Source organism: Sapajus apella, unplaced genomic scaffold (assembly GCF_009761245.1).
Source record: "Sapajus apella isolate SASKATOON/1434 unplaced genomic scaffold, GSC_monkey_1.0 scaffold312, whole genome shotgun sequence".
Classification (NCBI taxonomy): Eukaryota; Metazoa; Chordata; class Mammalia; order Primates; family Cebidae; genus Sapajus; species Sapajus apella.
This window is the reverse complement of record NW_022437252.1, coordinates 17,552-37,512: the sequence shown is the minus strand read 5'-3', so window position 1 is coordinate 37,512 and position 19,961 is coordinate 17,552. Positions and strand designations below refer to the sequence as shown.

The 19,961-nt window shown below is 45.0% G+C and overlaps 1 protein-coding gene across 1 annotated transcript; it reads left to right on the top strand.

The window, feature by feature from the left end:
• The first annotated feature begins 311 nt into the window (after positions 1 to 311).
• Positions 312 to 2,549, top strand: LOC116545622 (transcription factor SOX-3-like). The gene is made up of 2 exons (XM_032272157.1): positions 312 to 322; positions 463 to 2,549. The coding sequence occupies exons 1-2, from the start codon at positions 312 to 314 to the stop codon at positions 1,796 to 1,798; spliced, it is 1,347 nt and encodes a 448-aa protein (XP_032128048.1). The 3' UTR covers positions 1,799 to 2,549.
• The last annotated feature ends 17,412 nt before the right edge of the window (positions 2,550 to 19,961 follow it).

Sequence of the window (19,961 nt, the reverse complement as noted above, 5' to 3'; positions counted from 1 at the left end):
AACGGGAAGCTTTGCGGGCTGCCCTGGGGAAGGGGCGCTGGTCGGCCTTGACAGGTTTGCAAAGTTGTTTTCTAAATTCCGCAGGCGCCCCTCTGCCTCCTCCCCACAATCTGCTCGCGTGCCCCCTCCCCCCCACCGTCACCTCCTCAGGTTTCGTTCTTTCAAACTTTTCGAAACCCTAATTGGTGGTCTCAGAGTGGGTCTCGTGGACTCCCGCCTCCTAAGTAACTCTTACCGCTTCACTCTGCCAAAGAGGGGCGTGGGGGTGAACGAAAAGGCTCCCCGAACTTTTTTTTTTCCGGCCAGGCAGAATGGGGGCTTGGTAATGATTGGCCAGGGCGCATCACTGCGAACCTGTCAATCACGGGGCCTCCGGGTGGCGAGGGGCGGACCAAGCCCCAACCCCGGGGGATCCGAGCAGGTATAAAAGGGGCCCGGCTAGAGCCCAGCCAGACTGTGAAGGCGACCCGCTCGAGACAACGCATCAGGTGCGAAAAGCCCGCGGGTTCCTCCTGTCTTGGCGCGGAGCACCTTGATAAGCCTGCAGTTCCCGCAGGACCCGCTGGCCCACAGGCCCCCAAGCTCCGCTCTGACGGAGTCCCAGGGCCTTTTCACCGTGGCCGCTCCAGCCCCGGGAGCGCCTTCTCCTCCCGCCACGCTGGCGCACCTTCTTCCCGCCCCGGCCATGTACAGCCTGCTGGAGACTGAACTCAAGAACCCCGTAGGGACATCCGCACAAGCGGCGGGCACCGGCGGTCCCGCAGCCCCGGGAGGCGCAGGCAAGAGCAGTGCGAACGCAGCCGGCGGCGCGAACGCAGGCGGCGGGAGCAGCGGTGGTGCGAACGGCGGTGGCGGGGGCACAGACCAGGACCGAGTGAAGCGGCCCATGAATGCCTTCATGGTATGGTCTCGCGGGCAGCGGCGCAAAATGGCCCTGGAGAACCCCAAGATGCACAACTCTGAGATCAGCAAGCGCTTGGGCGCCGACTGGAAACTGCTGACCGACGCCGAGAAGCGACCATTCATCGACGAGGCCAAGCGACTTCGCGCCGTGCACATGAAGGAGTATCCGGACTACAAGTACCGGCCGCGCCGCAAGACCAAGACGCTACTCAAGAAAGATAAGTACTCCCTGCCCAGCGGCCTGCTGCCCCCCGGCGCCGCCGCCGCCGCCGCTGCTGCCGCCGCCGCCGCTGCCGCCAGCAGTCCAGTGGGCGTGGGCCAGCGCCTGGACACGTACACGCACGTGAACGGCTGGGCCAACGGCGCGTACTCGCTGGTGCAGGAGCAGCTGGGCTACGCGCAGCCCCCGAGCATGAGCAGCCCGCCGCCGCCGCCCGCGCTGCCCCCGATGCACCGCTACGACATGGCTGGCCTGCAGTACAGCCCCATGATGCCGCCTGGCGCCCAGAGCTACATGAACGTCGCTGCGGCGGCCGCCGCCGCCTCGGGCTACGGGGGCATGGCGCCCTCAGCCACCGCCGCTGCGGCCGCCGCCTACGGGCAGCAGCCCGCCACCGCTGCCGCCGCAGCTGCGGCCGCAGCCGCCATGAGCCTGGGCCCCATGGGCTCGGTAGTGAAGTCCGAGCCCAGCTCGCCGCCGCCCGCCATCGCATCACACTCTCAGCGCGCGTGCCTGGGCGACCTGCGCGACATGATCAGCATGTACCTGCCACCCGGCGGGGACGCGGCCGACGCCGCCTCTCCGCTGCCCGGCGGTCGCCTGCACGGCGTGCACCAGCACTACCAGGGCGCCGGGACTGCAGTCAACGGAACGGTGCCGCTGACCCACATCTGAGCACCGGCCTGCGTTCGTCGACCCTCGTTCCCCACCCTCCTCCACCCTGCCCCGCACCCCCAAGTTGGGAAGCCTTGTTTAGCTTTGCTTGCCTGGGACTGTTGCCTTGTACCGATGATGGGGAGGACTGAAACTTTTGCTGTAGCTGTCGGGTTTTGTACAAAAGCAAAAAGAAGTCAGGAGCAGCGGAAATGGGACTTCTAGAGAGATCTTTTACCCCACGCCGCTACCCCTTCTTTCTCCTTTGTAGGCTGGGAATCGCTGTGATATTTGCAAAGAAAAAACAGCCCCCAACCCCCACTCCTCCTCCTGAGTTCCTGGGTTCTTCTGTTACATTGAAAATGTTGTCTTGTTAGTTTGCAGTTAGCCAAGGAGTGAGTGAATGGGAGAAACAAAGTATCGGGTGAGGCTGGCTGGACAACTGCAACGCCTACGCCCCCAGTCGTGTCGCTTCTGTTTTCTTCGTGGTTTTTTGGGGCGCTGACCGCTCCAAGCGGCGCGGCAGCTAAAGCCAATGTTAATTTATAGCCAGGTGTGCGTGTGTCTCCCGCCTCGCCGCCCCTGGCCGCGGGACAGCTTCTGTCCAGTCATGTTGAGTTGGTGATTTCTGCCGTGATCTGTTTGATATTTCGTCGCGCTAATGTGTTCAGATTTCGTTTGGGTAGTGGGGAAGGGGCTATTTTGTTTCAGGGTTTTCAAGCTTTTACTCTTAATTCCTAAATGAGAGATCAATAAATTTTATAAACAACATGATGGAGTCCTGATAATTTTGCAGCCCTGAAACTTTTTTGCAGGTTGGGGAGGGGACCAACACTCGGATTTACAAGTGAGATCCCATCCTACTGGCGGGGTGGGACCTGGGGAGAAGCAAGCATAATCCGAAATGGTTTCCTTTTAACTACTGTTGATCCACCATACACCGGCTCCCAATATCTCAACTGAAACTCGGAGCACAAAGCGGCTTGTCTTCCCAGGAGCGCCTCCCGAGAGCGGGCACGCAGTAACTAAGGCGCAGAGCCCGCGGCCGTGCACTTGTTGGTCGCGGTGAGCGTCTGCTCCTTCCTAGTGTCTGCTACCACAGCCACGCGAGGTGGGGCTGGGAAGGCGCGGCCGCTGAAACCGACCAAGAACCGGGCACTTTTACCTTTGTGCACTGGGGCGGGAAGACATTTGAGCCGAGCTGAAATATTTACAAAACGAAAACCCTTCGGAAATCTCGATGATCCTATTAAAAATAAATGGTTACAGGGATCCCCAGCAGGAAACAAATACATTTCAACCCTGGTAGCTGAACCGGCGGAGTCAACCTTCAGAGCTGGAAGATTTGGCATTAAAAAGCACTCCTTAGATTTTTCAAAGATCTCAGAAACTCCTCCTAGGCTTTTTGTTTTTAACATGTCAACTCAGTCCACCTATTTGTCTTCCAGAGAAGGCGCCTTTTCATCCGGTGTCTTGAGCCCGCTTTCTACTCCTCTCCCCCCACCCCCTCCCCGCCACTTTCCTCCAGTCCCTGACCCTTGGCCATTCCACTGTGCCCCCCGAAGGGCCTTTAGTTTCGCGCCCAGCCACACGGCCCCAGTGTATCTGTTTGGGGCCTAGGAAGAAAACAAATAGAACCAGTGTTTTTTTACCCCCTCCTCAGCTGTTTGAGGTGATTTCCTTAATCCCTTTAATCCTGTTACCTCGCTATCCCAGAATAACTAAACTCAGCCTTTCCAATAAGCTTGGCCTGGTGCACTGTTTTCATCCTCATCCACTACTGACCACAGGTTTCTTTGCTTGAGGTCTGCTGGGACCCTAGGCGACAGAGTCTCCCGTAAATTGGTCCGAATTCCACATTTCCAGCCGGCTTCCTTTGTGCCGGCCAGCCATTCACCTGCGGGCCGGGGCGGGCCTGGGGGGTGTGGAGGGGGCTTTCTGAGGATTCGGGGGTCGTGCTCGCTTTTTACACATCACTGCGGATCCTGGAGACTAAACCCATCCCGCCTCTCCAAGAAAGGTCGGGTCTCCCTGGGAAGGCAGCGCCAGCCCCCTAAGACATTTCCACTGCCATCCCTCACCCCCGCACTCCATCCCCCACTGTGCAGCATGGGGCGGGAGGGGGCAGGCATTGATTTACTGACCCAGACGCTTTGCCTTCCACCCAGTCCTCCTCCTGGTCCTGCCGCGCGCGTCCAGGCTCAGCCTCGGGCTCGGGCTCAGCCTCAGCCTCAGTACCACTTCCCCTCCTCCCCATCCCAGGGCCACAGACCTCGAACCCCTCCTGGCCGGTTAGTGCTTCAACCCTTGTTGCTGTGATTGGAGCAACCCGGCAAGCTGCCTGGTCAGTGAGGCTCGTCTCCCCTAGCCCCCCAACCTGGGTGCTCCAAAAACCTAGGGGAGAGAGGAAACCCTCTTTTGTGTTATCTATCCCCCATCATACTTTTCACAGTGTTTGGCCTTCAATAAAATACCTGTCCGTAGGTTACTCTGGGTTTCCAATTGCTAGCAATTGTGGACTCAAATTTGGTCTGAAATGACTCCAGGAGAGGGAGGGTAAAATTTGCCCCCACTGTGGGAGGCGGTGCCAACGGGAGAATAAACTCTTGACACTGCCTCTTTCGAAGAGTCCATTGTGCTACTGCCTTCTTAGAAGTACCAGGGTCACCCTTTCAGCGTGTCTCACATACTGCTCACTCTCTAAACAACCATAGCTTTGTGCTTCACTTTGTCTGATTTCCAAATTGCCTTTAAGAGAAAAAAATGTCATCAATCAGCACATTTGGAGGATTTAAATACGGAAGAAAGATGATTTTTTTTTTTTTTAATTTCCTTCAGCAATAGGGAAGAGAACTGAACAGAACTAGAATGAAACTTTCATCTTCTAGGCCGGAGTTTTCAAACCGGGGCCCCTCCCCCATTCCTCCCCGCTCTTGTCTACCAGGGCACCTGTACCTTAATCTATTTTACAGATTGGGGTTCTGATAAGGTTTAATTTATAATAAGGGTTCTGCTGCTTAAACAGCAACAATAATGAAATCTGGTCAAACTCCAATTCCTCCTCCCTCCTCTTACTTGTTTTACATATGAGAAAACTATCAGCGAAAGAGGAAATGGTGGTGCTCAAGGTTGCATAGCTGGTTCTACCGCGGCGCGGTGGAACCAGACTCCCAGGCCTGAGAGGGTACTCTCCCCTCTGCGGGCCACAAAATAGAGAAACCAGTGAAATCACAACCCCAGCTGCCCCTCAAAGCCATAATCCAGCGGGGCCTCTAGAAAAAGGTAATTCCTGATGCAGAAACACCTACTAGCCACCTCTTTGGTGAATGAAGTCATGTAGGAAGCAGCAAGACCTTACCGAGGGAAAATGACTAGTCCATTTTTTAGCTTCTAGGACAGGTGCAGAGTTACTTTTTGGTGGGAATTACCTTAGGTACAGTTTTGCTTTCCTATCTTCTGATTATACAGCTTCCCTCATTAATCCCCCTTCTAGAAATCTAGGAGGGGGTGAGGGTAGGAGCTGAAGAGGCGCGTCCAAAATGCAGGCAAAGGTTTATGACAAAGATGTTAATCACAGTCCTTTTTATGCAAAAAAAGCTCCAAACAGCCCAAATGTCCACCAAATAGAGAAAGGTTAAAATGTTTTTAAAAGACTGCTTTGCAGATATTAAAATCATTTATAGAGAAATTTTTAACGACACAGGAAAAAGCTTAAAGCACAAAGCATAAACAGCAAGATCCACAGAACTATATTCAGGGTATATGACCTTGACTATTTAAAAATAACTATATATGACTAGAGAAACATGCAAAAATGCAGGGCAGTGTTATGAATGCTGGTTAGTCTTCCTTCTCGTACTTTCCAATTTTCTCTAACAGTATTGCATTCCTGTTATCACCAGAAAAGGCAGGTTCAAAATATATTCTCTCCCTATCACAAGTACAGAATTGTGTCTCCTTGTGAAAGAAAAAAGTTCAAGCCTTTCCTGTTTTGGGGCGAGGAGGGGGCAGGGAGCCCCAGGAGCAGTAATCCTCTAGCTTTTCTCCGGGTTGGGGCCTGCAGTTAACACAAGCAGGACAAGCACACCAGAGCAACCCCCTGCCAAGTCCCCTCCTCAGTAAGCAGGAGCAGGATCAGATTAGTGAGCGGCTCGGTCATTCTTCAGACCCACTCACTGGAGAAAAAGACCTCCTTGGGAGCCAAGCTGAACAGCCTGGGCTGCGGGAAGCTGGGGCCACTGAGGAACCAGAAGGCGCTTAAATGCAGGGGCCTGATCAACCTTCACTGCCCTCTTGAGAAGGGGGCAGAGAGCAAGCCCAGGGGTGGGTTCCCAGATCAGGCAGAGGAGAGGCTAGGTGAGCACCCACCAGCTGAGTGGGATACAACATGCTGTGTCTCTCCTCCCCATTGTCACCATCCTCATCCACACCGCCACTGTCATTTCTTGTTGGATCTCTGCCATGGCCCTCTTCTACCTGTTCTCACTGTTTCTACTCTGCTTGCTCCAACCCATTTTCCCTAGAACATTCACTCCAATTGCCCAACATAAATCTTTTCATTGTTACTTTTTAAATTACTTTCTGGTGCCTTCCTATTGATTGCTCTTTTAAAAATATCCCAACTCCTCAAAAGCATTGCCTGATCCAGCTCTTATCTACCTCTCTGGGCTTAAGTCGTTGGACCTCTTTTTCTTCCTTCATGCAACCTCAGCCAGCATTCCTTTTGAGAAATGTTTGTTGAATAAATAGATTATGGTTTGTGTGAGTTTCATATCTTAACACATTTTAAAGTCTAGTAATTGTCTTAAATAAAGATTATTATGCACAGTACATATTTTATTTTTTTTTTTTGCATCTGTAGGATTTCCCCCAAATCCACACATCAAGCACAAATTTCCTAACAATTACATCTATTGGCAAAAATGTATGGTTTCTTTCTTGCCTCAGGGTTTTTGAACTTACTAATTCTTCTGCCTAGAATGTTCTTTCCCAAGCTCATTCCTCAAATAGTCCAGTGCCCTTCTGAACATCCCAGTTCGAGCACCACTTTTTTTTTTCATAGAGATGGGGGTCTCACTGTGTTGTCCAGGCTGGTCTTGAACTCCTGGGCTCAAGCAATCCTCCTGCCTCAGCCTCCCAAAATGCTGAAATTATAGGTGTGAGCCACCACACTCAGTCACTTTTTTTTTTTTTCTTATTTTTGGAGACACAGAGTCTTGCTATGTGGCCCAGGCTGGTCTCCAACTCTTGGCCTCAAGCAATTCTCCCACCTCAGCCTTCCAAAATTCTGGGATTATAGGCATGAGCCGTGGTGCCTAGCCCTAGCACCACTTATTTTAGAAAGGTTTTCATGGTGCCATTCTCCAGAATAGGACAGATCTCCTTGTTATAAGCTGTCATAGGTCTGGGTTCTTCTCCAAGCACTAATTCCAGTGATCATTTTAATTTATTTGTATGATTCTGTCTCTTGTCTGCCTTCTAGTATATAAGTTTGATGAAGGCAAAGATTGTCTACTCTGTTCACCAATACTCAGCACAATGCCTATTTTATATGAGGCTCTTAGAATATTCATGAGTGTTTACCCCATGTTTAGGAATGGGTGGCCTGGGGACTTGAAGCCAATAGGATCAGTGAAAATCAAGATTGAATTTATAATTTTTTTGTCTCCACCTCTTACTAGCTGTGGGCTCTCGAGGACATCACCTACTCTGAGCCTCAATTTCTTGAAATGTCAAGTGGGGACAACAATGTGTCTGTCCAGTTTGTTGTTAAGGATTCAATAAAAAAGGGTGCTTTGAGAGCTAATGACAGTGCCTGGCCCACATTGTGTAGTATGTGTTAGTTATTATTCTCTTTGTAAATTAAAAAAAAAAAAAACAAAACTTTTTTTAGGGACAGGATCTCTCTATGTTGCCAGGCTATTCACAGGTTCCACCATAGTACACTGCAGCCTCAAACTCCTGAGCTCAAGCAATCCTCCTGCCTCAGCCTCCTGAGTACCTGGGACCACAGGCACATGCCACCACACCAGGCTTATGTAAGCTATTGTGATCTCTTTCTCAATAGCCTCTGTTGACCTTTCAGAAAAGAGGGAGTGTTCTCTGTTCAGACTGTGGATTTCCCACCATGAGCGATGCTTGTCATTGCTGAGGCCAGTTCTTGGTATAAAAGAAGGCACAATCTGTCTTCACCATTAATAATGAAAAGAGGGGAGCACTACACACTGGGGTCAGTTGGGGGGCAATAGGGGAGGGACGGTGGGGGGTGGGGAGCTGGGGAGAGATAGCAAGGGCAGAGATGCCAGATGTAGTGATGGGGAGGAAGGCAGCAAATCACACTGCCACGTGTGTACCTATGCAACAATCTTGCATGTTCTTCACATGTACCCCAAAACCTAAAATGCAATAAAATAAATAAATGGGGGGAAAATAATGAAAAGAAATCCATGTGACACCAAAAGTATAAATACAGGCACACAAATAAATTGGACTTCAGAAAAATTAAAAGTGTTTTTTTTGCTTCAAAGAACGTCATCAAGAAAGTGAAAAGACAACGTGCAGAATTGAAAAAAAAAATATGTGCAAATCATATATCTGATCAGCGGTTTATGTCACGACTATATAAAAACTCTTAAAACTAAATAATAATAACATAATCCAATTAAAAATGGCCGGAGGACTTGAATAGACATTTTTTCCCAAGGAAAATGTACAAGTGGACAATAAGCCCATGAAAAGATGCTAAACATCATTAGTCATCAGCGAAATGCATGTGAAAACCACAATGAGATACCACTCACAAATGTTAGCATGGTTATTATAATAACAATTTAAAGGTAGACAATAACAAGTGTTGTAAAAGATGTGGAAAACTGGAATCTTTATTCAGTGCTAGTGAGAGAGCAAAACTCTTTGAAACAAGTCTAGCAGTATCTTAAAAAGTTAACCATTGATTTACCATATGCCCCAGCAAATCCAGTCTAAGAAATAACCAAGAAAAATAAAACATATTTGCACAAAAAAATCTGAAACTAATGTTAGTAGCAGCACTATTCATAATAGCCCCAAAGTAGAAACAGCCTGAATATCTATTATTAATAAGTAAATAAAATTTGATATATCCATACCAAGAATTAGTATTCTGCAATGAAAAGAAATTTAGTACTAGTATATGCAGGGGCTAGTATACACACACATACTTCTTTGTTCTGTCAGCTGAGAGGACCTGGAAGCAGAGACATCCCAGTTACAATGAGTACACCTACTGCTCAGATCTTAATTTCTAATATCATTCTTCAATAAAAGTAACCAGGGATCTTTGGGAAAATGACTAATTCTAGGACTGGGGACAGAATTATACAAAATAAGCCTGTTGCATCTTGTAGTGATGGAAAGTAAGGAAAACAAAAAGAGAGAGAGAAAGAGAAAGAGATAGGAAGAGGGAGAGAGAAGACAGATAAACTACAATGATGCTCTGTGTCCAAGGAACACAGAAGCCTCCTAAAACAACTCCCAGTGACCAAATTGCAACAATTTGAGCAACAAAATGAATAAAGCAGTATCCGATTGTAACTGCTGATAATATAATCTTTTAAAGTATAAAAAATGCCTGTATCTACACTGATATAAATAAATGAGAGGAGGGGAAGAGACAAATCTATGCAGAAGTCCAAATAATTTATGTAGATACTCTAGACTTAGGGTGGTGGAGCACAAATCCCTATGCCTTAAGTGTCGGCTACTCATAGTGAGTACCTTCTAAAGAGTAATGTATGGAAAAGGGGCACAAAGGATAACTGCAGTGGAGAAACCTGACAAACCCTATCAAATCCAGATTATCAAAGTCAACATCAGCAGTGATAAATCATGTTCATAGTATGTAGCCTTGATATTGATGTGATGAGAATGGTACTTTACCTCTGTGTCTTCCTCCCCAAAACAATAATCCCAGTCTAATGAGAAAAGCATCGGGCTAATTCTAATTGAGAGACATTCTACAGGCTGGGTGTGGTGGCTCACACTTGTAATCCCTGCACTTTGGGAAGCCGAGGTGGACAGATTACCTGAGGTCAGGAGTTTGAGACCAGCCTGACCAACATGGAGAAACCCCATCTCTACTAAAAATACACACACACACACAAAATCAGCTAGGCGAGGTGTCGCATGGCTGTAATCCCAGCTACTCGGGAGGCTGAGGCAGGATAATTGCTTGAACCTGGGAGGCAGAGGTTGCCGTGAGCTAAGATCACACCATTGCACTCCAGCCTGGGGAACAAGAGTGAAACTCCATCTCAAAAAAAAAAAAAAAAAAAAAAGAGGGACATTCTACAAAACACCTGACCAGCAATCCTCAAAACTGTCAAGGTCATCAAAACCAAAAAAAGCCTAAGAAACGGTCAGGAGTAGCCTAAGGACACATGACTGCTATTGTAAAGCAGATATTATGGTATTCTGATGGGATCCTGGAAAAGAAAAAGGAATTTAGGGGAAAACTGAGGAAATCTGAATAAAGTATGGAGTTTATATAGTAATAACATATCAGCATTGGTTCATTAATTATAACAAATGTACCATACTAATGTAAGACCTTAATCATAAGGGAAACAGGGTATGGTGTTATACGGGAACTCTCTGTACAATCATCCCATTTTTTCTGTAATTCCAAAACTGTTCTGAAAAGTAAACTTTATTTTATATTTTTATTTTTTTTTGAGACAGGATCTTCTTCTGTCACCCAGGGTGGAGTGCAGTGGCACCATCTCGGCTCACTGCAACCTCCACCTCTTGGATTCAAGCCTTTCTCCTGTTTCAGCCTCCCCAGTAGCTGGGACTACAGGCAGGCGCCACAATGCCCAGCTAATTTTCACAGTTTTAGAAGATATGGGACTTCACCATGTTGGCCAGGCTGGTCTCGAACTCCTTGCTCAAGTGATCTGCCCAGCTTGGCCTCTCAAAGTGCTGCAATTACAGGTGTGAGCCACCGTACCCAGCTGAATTTCATTTTTTGAGACTGAGTCTTACTCTGTCTCCCAGGCTGGAGTGTAGTGGCCCCATCACTGTTCACTCCATCCTCAACCTCTCAACTTCCTGGGCTCAGGTGCTCCTCCTGCCTCAGCCTCCCAAGTATCTGAGACTACAAGCACACTGCACCACATCTTGCTATTTTTTTTTTTTCATAGATATGAGGTCTCACTATGTTGCCCAGGCTGGTCTTGAAGTTCTGGGCTCAAGCGGTCCTTCCACCTTGGCTTTCAAAGTGCTGGGATTTCAGGTGTGAGCCACCATGCTCAGCCAAGTTGATTTTTTGAAAAATAAATGACAAACATCGATGAACCTTGAAAACATTAACACGTGAAAGAAGCCAACTGTAAAAGATTACATATTGTATGATTCAATTCGCATGAATGTCCAGAATAGGCACATCTATAGAAACAGAAATTAGATTAGTGGTTGCCTATGGCTGGGGGGGTTGGGAGGAAATAGAGAGTTACTGCTAATGTGTACAGGGTTTCATTTTTTCGTGGTGAAAATGTTCTAAAATTGAGATAATGGTTGCACCACTTTGAATATTCTAAAAACCATTGAATTTTTAATTTTACATGGATGAATTTTATGGTATTAAATTATATATCAGTAAAGTGTCTATTTGAATTTTTAAAAACACCCGGGACTCTGGTGGCTGATACTAGGAGAGGCAACTGAGAGAAAGCTGTCTAGTGCTGGGGGCTATTGTACTAACCAGCTGCTACCTCAAATCCAACTACATTCCGCTAACCTTGGCTGTTAGAACAGGAAGAGTCCTCAGATATCATCCAATCTAGCATTCTCATTTTACATACAGGGAAACTGCGGCCCAGAGAGACACAGGCATGCCAAGGTCACATAGCTTGTTAATGCCAGTCAGTGAACTAGAGCTTAGGTATTCTGCCTCCCTGTTCAATGATTTTTACAACCATCCCTAACCTGCCTTTAATAAGGCTGAATGTGTTCTTTCCACCTCTACCAGAAACACTGTCTTAGTCTGAGAGTATATGAAAAAGGACAAAACATACCCAGAGGAAACAAAGTAATCTTTTTAGTTACTATTTAAAGTCTAGAATTAAATTTCAAATTGGGTTCTTGTGGTAGCAAGTCTTCTCAAAAATCTTAAAAGTGAGAACTTATTTATTAAATAAAATTCTCATTGACCAAAGGGTCCTGTTTAAAGAAATAATTAAGAGCTTGTTTCCTTTTTAAAGTATGTATTCTCTATGAAAATGTCAATCAAATTTAACTGAAGTTTAAATTACCATGTGTATTTTATTCTTACATTTTATTAACTGATGATAAATATGTTTTTATATGTGGATCTTGGCAATCCCTGAATACTAAAAATAAAAAACTGTATAATACTTACTAAACAGTATTCAAAACATTTAATGAACTTTAATTTTTATTTAAACATGAAACCATCAAGGACTTTTGAAATATGTTAAAAACCTTTGCTAACACGCATGATTTATTTACTCTATAAACACTTTTGAGGCAACCTATGTGTCAGGAAATGTGCAATGATCTGGGAACAAAAGAAAGTCACATGGCTCACAATGCAGGTTTGGAGAGAGATGGTCAACAGGTCTCATTCTTGAGACAAAATGAAATGGGGACCATTCCATGGTAGAGCCAGGGCTCATGAGAGAGTCAAAGAAGGGGCCTCCTGGAGAAGAGAATATTTCAGCTGAGCATTATAGTGTACATAGAACTTTCATAGGGAAAGAAGGGGTGGTGGGCATTCTGGGCTGATAGAACAGCACACAAAAAATGCAGCCATCTATCTTGGAGTCAGGGAACTTTATGTGGTTAAAGAGCATGGCTTTGGAGGAAGCATATGAAGAGATGTCATGGGAAATGAAGCTGGAGAGATAGAAAATATCATATTCATGGGCTTTGTATGTTATGCTAAGGGGGTTGTGACTTGATTCTGTACTCAGTGGAAACCATGAAATGATTTTGATCAGTGTTTTATAAAGATCAAGCTGACTGCAGTGTGAAGGACAAATTGGAGAAGGAAGAGACCAGAAGCAGAGAGAATAGCCAAAAGGCTCTATGATTTTGGTTAAGGCAAGGGAAAAAGCCCTGGCTGAGTGCAGTAGCGATGAGTATGGGAAGTGGTAAGATCAAGAGGTAGGTGAGCAGGGTGAGTCTCTTCTTTACCCTGGTTGGGGTGACTAGAGAGAGTGGTAGCATGAACAGAGATAGAGAGCACAAGAAAAGGAGTTTAAGTTTTTAAACTTCTAAAGTGAAAAGAATGGATTTTGATATGCGGCTTTAGTTTGGTACTATATGTTTCCATGTATAATCACATTAATAAAATACATCACTTTTGTTCAAATGAATTATTGCCCCGTCAAATTTAATGTGGTTTTCTAGGTTAATAAAAACAAATACCATCTACTAACATTGCTCAATTGAAAATGATTCTATTTGTTGCTTTATTAATTGCGCAATTGAAATACCATTATTTGTAAGTAGATAGTTTCAAATATTCAGAATTAGTCTGTATATTCTCTTCTGAGAAGACCTCTAACGTGCTTTCTAACTTTAAGATTTTTCTATGAGGCTCTATGTGCAGGAACAGGATATCTGTAATGTCAAAAGCCCCAAGCAGCTCAGCAAAATTGGAATGGTCACAAACTTCTGTGCTCACACCCTGGGTAGGATAGTGTTGTCAACACTTCCAGCAGAGCTGATAGAGCTGTCTTTCAGTCTGTCTGCAGGCTCTGTTTACATTCTGCAGGTTAGCAAGAAACTCACTCACCACCACCAACCCCTGAAAAAGATCTCTGGGTCAACTTGACATCTTCTAGACTTCATGTACTACTGTGTTTCTTCTAACAAGCTCTCCTGCTATGACACATGATATAATTTCTTTGGGAAGAATAAATTAGGCTGACAGCATAAACAAATATGAACTTCAGAGATGTTGCCAATGATTACAAGCAGTGGAAATCAACAGCAGGTTTATGCAACACTCTTAAAAAGGGAACTTTTTCAATTTGGAGAGGGTTCAGGTTAATCTGAAAGGTGGAGAGACTCACTCATGTTTGGTAAAACAAAGACCCAAATATGGCTACAAAGCTAAGGAAATTTTTTTTACGATGCGAGGTAGTTGCTTGGGAGAAGATATACATAGATAGCACATGCAAAAACACATACATACAATAACACTGGTTTGATGAAACATCAAAGATCTCCAGGGCTTTGATGATCTCCATATGATTCTCCTAAACCTCTGACCTTTGAATCCAGCTGCCTCCTAAGTATATTTACAGGGCTGTTTCACAGGCCCTCAAACTTTGGCCAGCAAACTAGTGTATCATATTCCTCCCGAAAGCAATATCTCCTATTTACCATCTTAATTAAACAGCATCGATATCTGCCTGGACATCTGTTTCCCTCTCACACTCCAACCCAGCTTGTTCACATTTTCAGTATTCATCTTCTTTTCATTGCCACTGCCTTATTGGGGCTTGTATTACTTATCTATTGCTGTGTAAGAAATTACCTCAAATGTTGACAGCATAAAACAACGGGTACCCTACTTGTTAATTCCAGTTTCCGTGGCTCAGGAATCTTGGTGTGGCCTACCTGGTTCAGGATCTCTGACAAGGATGCAGTCAAAGAGTTAACCAGGACTGCAGTTATCTCAAGGGTCCACTGGGATAGGATCCATTTCCAAGGTCATTGATGTGGCTGTTGGCCTGCCTCAGAAGATATACTTCCCAGCTCATTCAAGTGGCTGGTGGGCAGGCCTCTGGTTCTAGCTGGTTTTTGCCCAGAGACGTAAGCCACTTGCCATCTGAACCTCTCCATAGGGCCACTCACAACATGACAATTGGTTTGGAAGTCACAGTTTTCTGTAACCTAATCTCAGAGGAGACATCCATCACCTTTACTATATTCTGTTTATAGGAGTGAGACACTAGGTCTAGCCACACTCAAGGTGAGGGGAATAAATAGGGGCTTGAATGTCAGCAGGCAGAGATCAATGGAAGCCAACCTAAAGTTTGTCAACCAGAAGGTCCTTGTCTTTGGCTGGAAAGTAATGCAGACACTAGCATCCCATTGGCCTCCAGGGTTCCAGATTCACTTCACTCCAGGTCATCTTTCACATTGTAATCTGAGCAGTGTTCCTATAAAAACAATCTGATGCACAGCGCGGTGCCTCATGCCTGTAATCCCAGCACTTTGGGAAGCTGAGGCGGGCAGATCACCTGAGGTCAGCAGTTCGAGACCAGCCTGGCCAACATGGTGAAACCCTGTCCCTACTAAAATAATAATAATAATAATAATAATAATAATAATAATAATAATAATTAGCTGGGTATGGTGGCAGGTGCCTGTAATTCCAGCTACTCAGGAGGCTGATGTGTGAGAACCGCTTGAACCCAGGAGGCAGAGGTTGCAGTGAGCTGAGATTGCGCCATTGCACTCTAGCCTGGGGGATAAGAGAAGACTTCATCTTAAAAAAAAAAAAAAATCTGATTATGTGATGCTGCTGCTAAAAACCAACTCTGTTGGCAACGTGTGTTACCCACAGGACAAATACAAGCTCCTTGGCAAGCCATCCAAGGCCCTCCATGATCTGGTCTTAACTTCTTTGCTTCTTGGTCTTGTTTCATACCAACACACTCTTCATCTAGAGCAATACCAAATTTCCCATGGTTCCCAGGTTCCCTGAAACAAACCAGGTTCCCTGAAACAAACCAGGTTCTTCTAGATTCTTCCACAATTTCCGAAGAAGTAAAAAGTGTATGGTCCTCTGGATGCCTAGTCTTGTTTTCTGCCTCTCATCCTTTGAGGCACAGCTTCAGGGGCACCTCCTTTAAGATTTTTACCCTGATTAACCCTGTCTTCATGCATCCCAAGCTCTTTGTATGTAGTTTCATTTGATGCCACTTTGTCATTTTCTCAAATAAAACCTAATAGAGCTAGAGCTGTACAAAAGAAAAAAGGCATAGATTATTGTTCAAATTAGGTGGGACTTGGAGGGCTTGAGAGGAGAAAGGAAAGCATTTGTCTGAGGTTACACTGGTATTCAGTGACCAAGTTGGAACAACTAACAAGTTTAACCAAACATCCTTCCATCAACTCAAGTGCCCTTTCTACTCCTACAAAAGTACCTTCACTGGCTGGGCACCATGGCTCATGCCTGTAATCTCAGCACTTTTGGAGGCTGAGGTGGGCAGATCATGAGGTCAAGAGATCGAGACCATCCTGGCCAATACAATGAAACCCTGTTTCTATTATAACTACAAAAATTATCTGGGCATGGTGGCGTGTGCCTGTAGTCCCAGCTACTTGGGAGGCTGAGGCAGGAGAATCGCTTGAACCCGGGAGGCAGAGGTTGCAGTGAGCCAAGGTCATGCCATGGCACTCCAGCCTGGAGACAGAGCGAGACTTCGTCTTACAAACAAAAAAAGAAAAAAAAAGTACCTTCACCACTTCTGGGCTCCCTGTTGCCCACTACAATCTATGATTCTCCAAAGGTGGGGAAAAACAGAAGTTTAAAAATAAGCCTGCAGGTGATGCTTCTCCATTCCTGTTAGAAACAACATGAGTCTTATTATTGTGTTCAACTTGTGTGAATTTGAAATTCCTGCATGATAAGGTGGTGAGAATCACATTCAAATTTGGGGTAAAGAAATCAGAAGAAATTCCATCCACTTTTTGGCTTTTATTGGAGGGCTGAATTTGTTTGCAGGAGTTTATGGTCTTGGAGGACCACTCTCGGGCCTCCTTCAGTAGCTGCATTCTTCTCCATTTTCTGTAGGTTCACTCAGCACTCTCCTTCTGGGTACATGGATTTCCATTTCCAGAGCTGCAAACTCCAGGATATTCATGAGAAGAAATATATGGACAGCAGAAGGTTCTTTCCTTCTTCTTCCTTTTCTACCGAATAAGTCCTTAACATACCAAAATGAGCCGTCCCAGAGATAACAAGGACTTGCAGCATGTGATGCCTGAGTAGCTACAGCAGCAAGGGCAATTCCAGTGACAGTGCAGCCTCTGAAATCAGCAAGAATGAGGAATCTGACAGGAGGTGCTGAGGAGGAATATGCTGCAACAGCTCAGGAGGTGCTGATGGGGGGAGGGCGGTGGCAGGGAAGCTGGTTGTGTGTTAAAATCTCAAAGATATGGTGAGGTTCTTGCTAGATATTGTATACTTTCAGTGGGGAGAGGAAAGATTTAGTGCTGAAATTGTGAAGCCAGTGAGTCTTTCAGAGCTTGGCCAGTGTAACCAGTTGGATTTTAAATTTCAGCTTCTACCCAGGTCCATACATTAGCTGGCTTTCCTTGAATATGTTTTGTAAACCTCTCTTAGAGTCAAGAACCTCTTCTGCAAAATGGGAATAATAGCGGCACTTACTTTATAGCATTGCTTAAGTTTAAATAGGAGAATGTATGTAAGGGGCTTATCACTCAATACAGGAAAAATATTACCTTTATTATTACAGTCCTGAAAGAATCCAAAACTCCACATTCCAAATGAACATTAGACTATGACCTCTAATAGATCAACCCATGTCATTTCTCAAGACAAATAATATCCAAGTTCACACAGGTAGTAAGCAGAGGCTTCTCAAGAACCTCTGTGACCTTGGATATTATTTTCTACACTCTCTGAGCCTCAAATTTCCTTATTTGTAAAATGGGGACTATAATGGCATTGACTTTACAGAGTTGTAGAAAAGATTAAATGAAAGGCTTAGCAATGCCTGGCAGGTACTATCATTATCATTATTATTATTCTATACACAGCCTTTCTACAGCTTTATGCAATCCAGATTTACTTTCCTGCTGTAGTGGTAAGAGCACAGGCTTTACAATCAGACCAATATCAGTTTGAGATGCTTAGAGTGCAGATTCCAGAGCCCTAGTGCCTGGGTTTCAATCCCTGCCCCATCACTAACTGTGTGACCTTGGGCAAGAATTTTAACTAGGAGTCAAAGATTTATCAAAGATCCTTTGCTTACATTCCAATAGCACACATAAGCTATTACATTTTCTTAGGTCTGAATTGAAATCTTAGCAGTATATTTATTTTCAGAAGTGGTTTCTATAATTTTGTAGCCTTTTAAAAGGCTCTGTATATTATGTTGACCTTTCTATTCTTCAGTTTCCCCATCTGCAAAATGCTAATTATAACAGCACATACCTCAGAGTTCTATTGTAACCACTACCCAAAATTTGGTCCAATGTCAAGACTGATGATGCCAAACACAAACAAGAAGTGTGTGAAAAGGTTTGTTAATTGCATAATTGGGGCTTTCCAAGGGAGAGCAGGGGATGCATCCAAAGCTGGCCCAAAACTGCCTTGAGAGAGCCAGAAAAGGAGATTGGACAGGGGCTTTTATTGTGGCTAGTAGGCAGGAACAGGGTATGGGTTCCCACACATGGTCAGGGGCTTATGTGGTTTGAATCCTTCCAGCACTAAAGGAGGTAGCGCCCAACGTTTCTTAAAAGCTTGCCCAGATGTGGGAACAATATGAAGAGGGAGCTGAGGCTTAAAAGCTGCCAGCAGCCAAACATCAAAAAATAGAATCAGACTCCCTATTACATGTTGTGACCCAATAAATGAGATAACATACACAAAGTACTTAATGAATAGTGGCTGTTATTATTTCAACCACAACTCTTGATAAAGTCGTTAGCCACGCTATTGCAAATTTGTGGCTTCTTTAAGTTGACGGGCTCTGTGGTGTAGTGAAAAGAATACTTAATGAATAAGGCCACTGGGTAACCAGAGGTCTACCCTTCATTAGTCCTTGTTAATTTCCCCTCTGGGCCTCAGGTATAAAATAAAAGGGTAGGACAAGATCCTAGAAGGCTCCCTGAGGGTCTAACAAAGTCTGAAAGGCATGATGATTGGCTCATTCATTAAGTGGTATTGCTGCAGAATGAAGAACCACTGGCATTCCTTTTTCAGTACACTTTCCACCACGTTCCATATGTTGTTACACTCTATAATACTTTATAATATTTGAGTCTTTAAGACAGATTTAAACCAGTAAAGAAGTAAACAAACAATAGACTGAGAAAACGAGCTCTAGGTTAAGTGTTAATAGATCAAGAGTTATTCCATAACTTTCCCACAGTCTGAAAAAAAGTTGCATATCAACCTTGTCTGCAATAATTTTGATTTTAGCATTCTTGCAAAGCATTCTCTTTTTGTCTTTATTGTAAAGACATATCCATTAAAAATATTTATTTGGGATGAAAAAGGATGGGAGAAAGGGGAAAGAAAATTACTAGACATACAGAAAATTTAGAAAAGTAGTTTCCAGAAATGAGAAGATCTTACTTCTGTCTTTAGAATATTTCCACTGGTGACCAAGCTAGCATTATCGTGTGTGGAGGGGTATGGTTTGCAGGACAAGACACAGACAAGCATGTCTTTGATGAGCATTTCTGAGGGACAAATGAGGTTGAAAGACAATTTCCCAGGGAATTGTAACTTGTTTGCTCAGAGCAATTCCTGATGTCTAAACTCTCAGATGTCCCTCAACTCAGCCATGCATAAGAACATTCTTGACGACAGTGAGTTTCAATCTACTTTTGATCACTTTCTTCAAGCCTGTCAACACTTCAATTGCAGTTCATTTGGGGAGGGTGGGAGGGCCAAGACTATGAAAAGAGCACAGCAGACTAGGAGGTAAGCCACTCTTAAGAGGACGTTGCCCAGGGTTATGCTTGCTTTAAAATATGATGGCCAGGTCTGCTTTAGTAAGAACTACTCTTCTTGGCTTCCTTGGCTCTAGGTCTGTCAGAGGGCATCACTATGTCCTTTCTGATAAAAGATGTGCCTCATGGAATGTTTCCATCCATTTTACTGAATCTTAACATTATATACATATTTCCTAGAGGAGATACTCTACTATTTCCACATGTTGAGATGCATGATGTGCCATGGATCTCATCCATGTCACATTTGAATGTCCCAGTCAAATGGATGCCCGGCTTGGAGGCCTCCAGGGATGAACAGATCCCTACCATGTGGGGCAAAGTGGCCCCTGTTTGAAAAGCTCTTACTTTTCTGTATTGCACCTGCCACCCATTCCTCCTAGTGAGGACTTCCAGAGTTTCCTCTCTATTTATCCTAGGACAGCCTTGTGAATTAATTTTGCTCATCTCTAGGCCAATC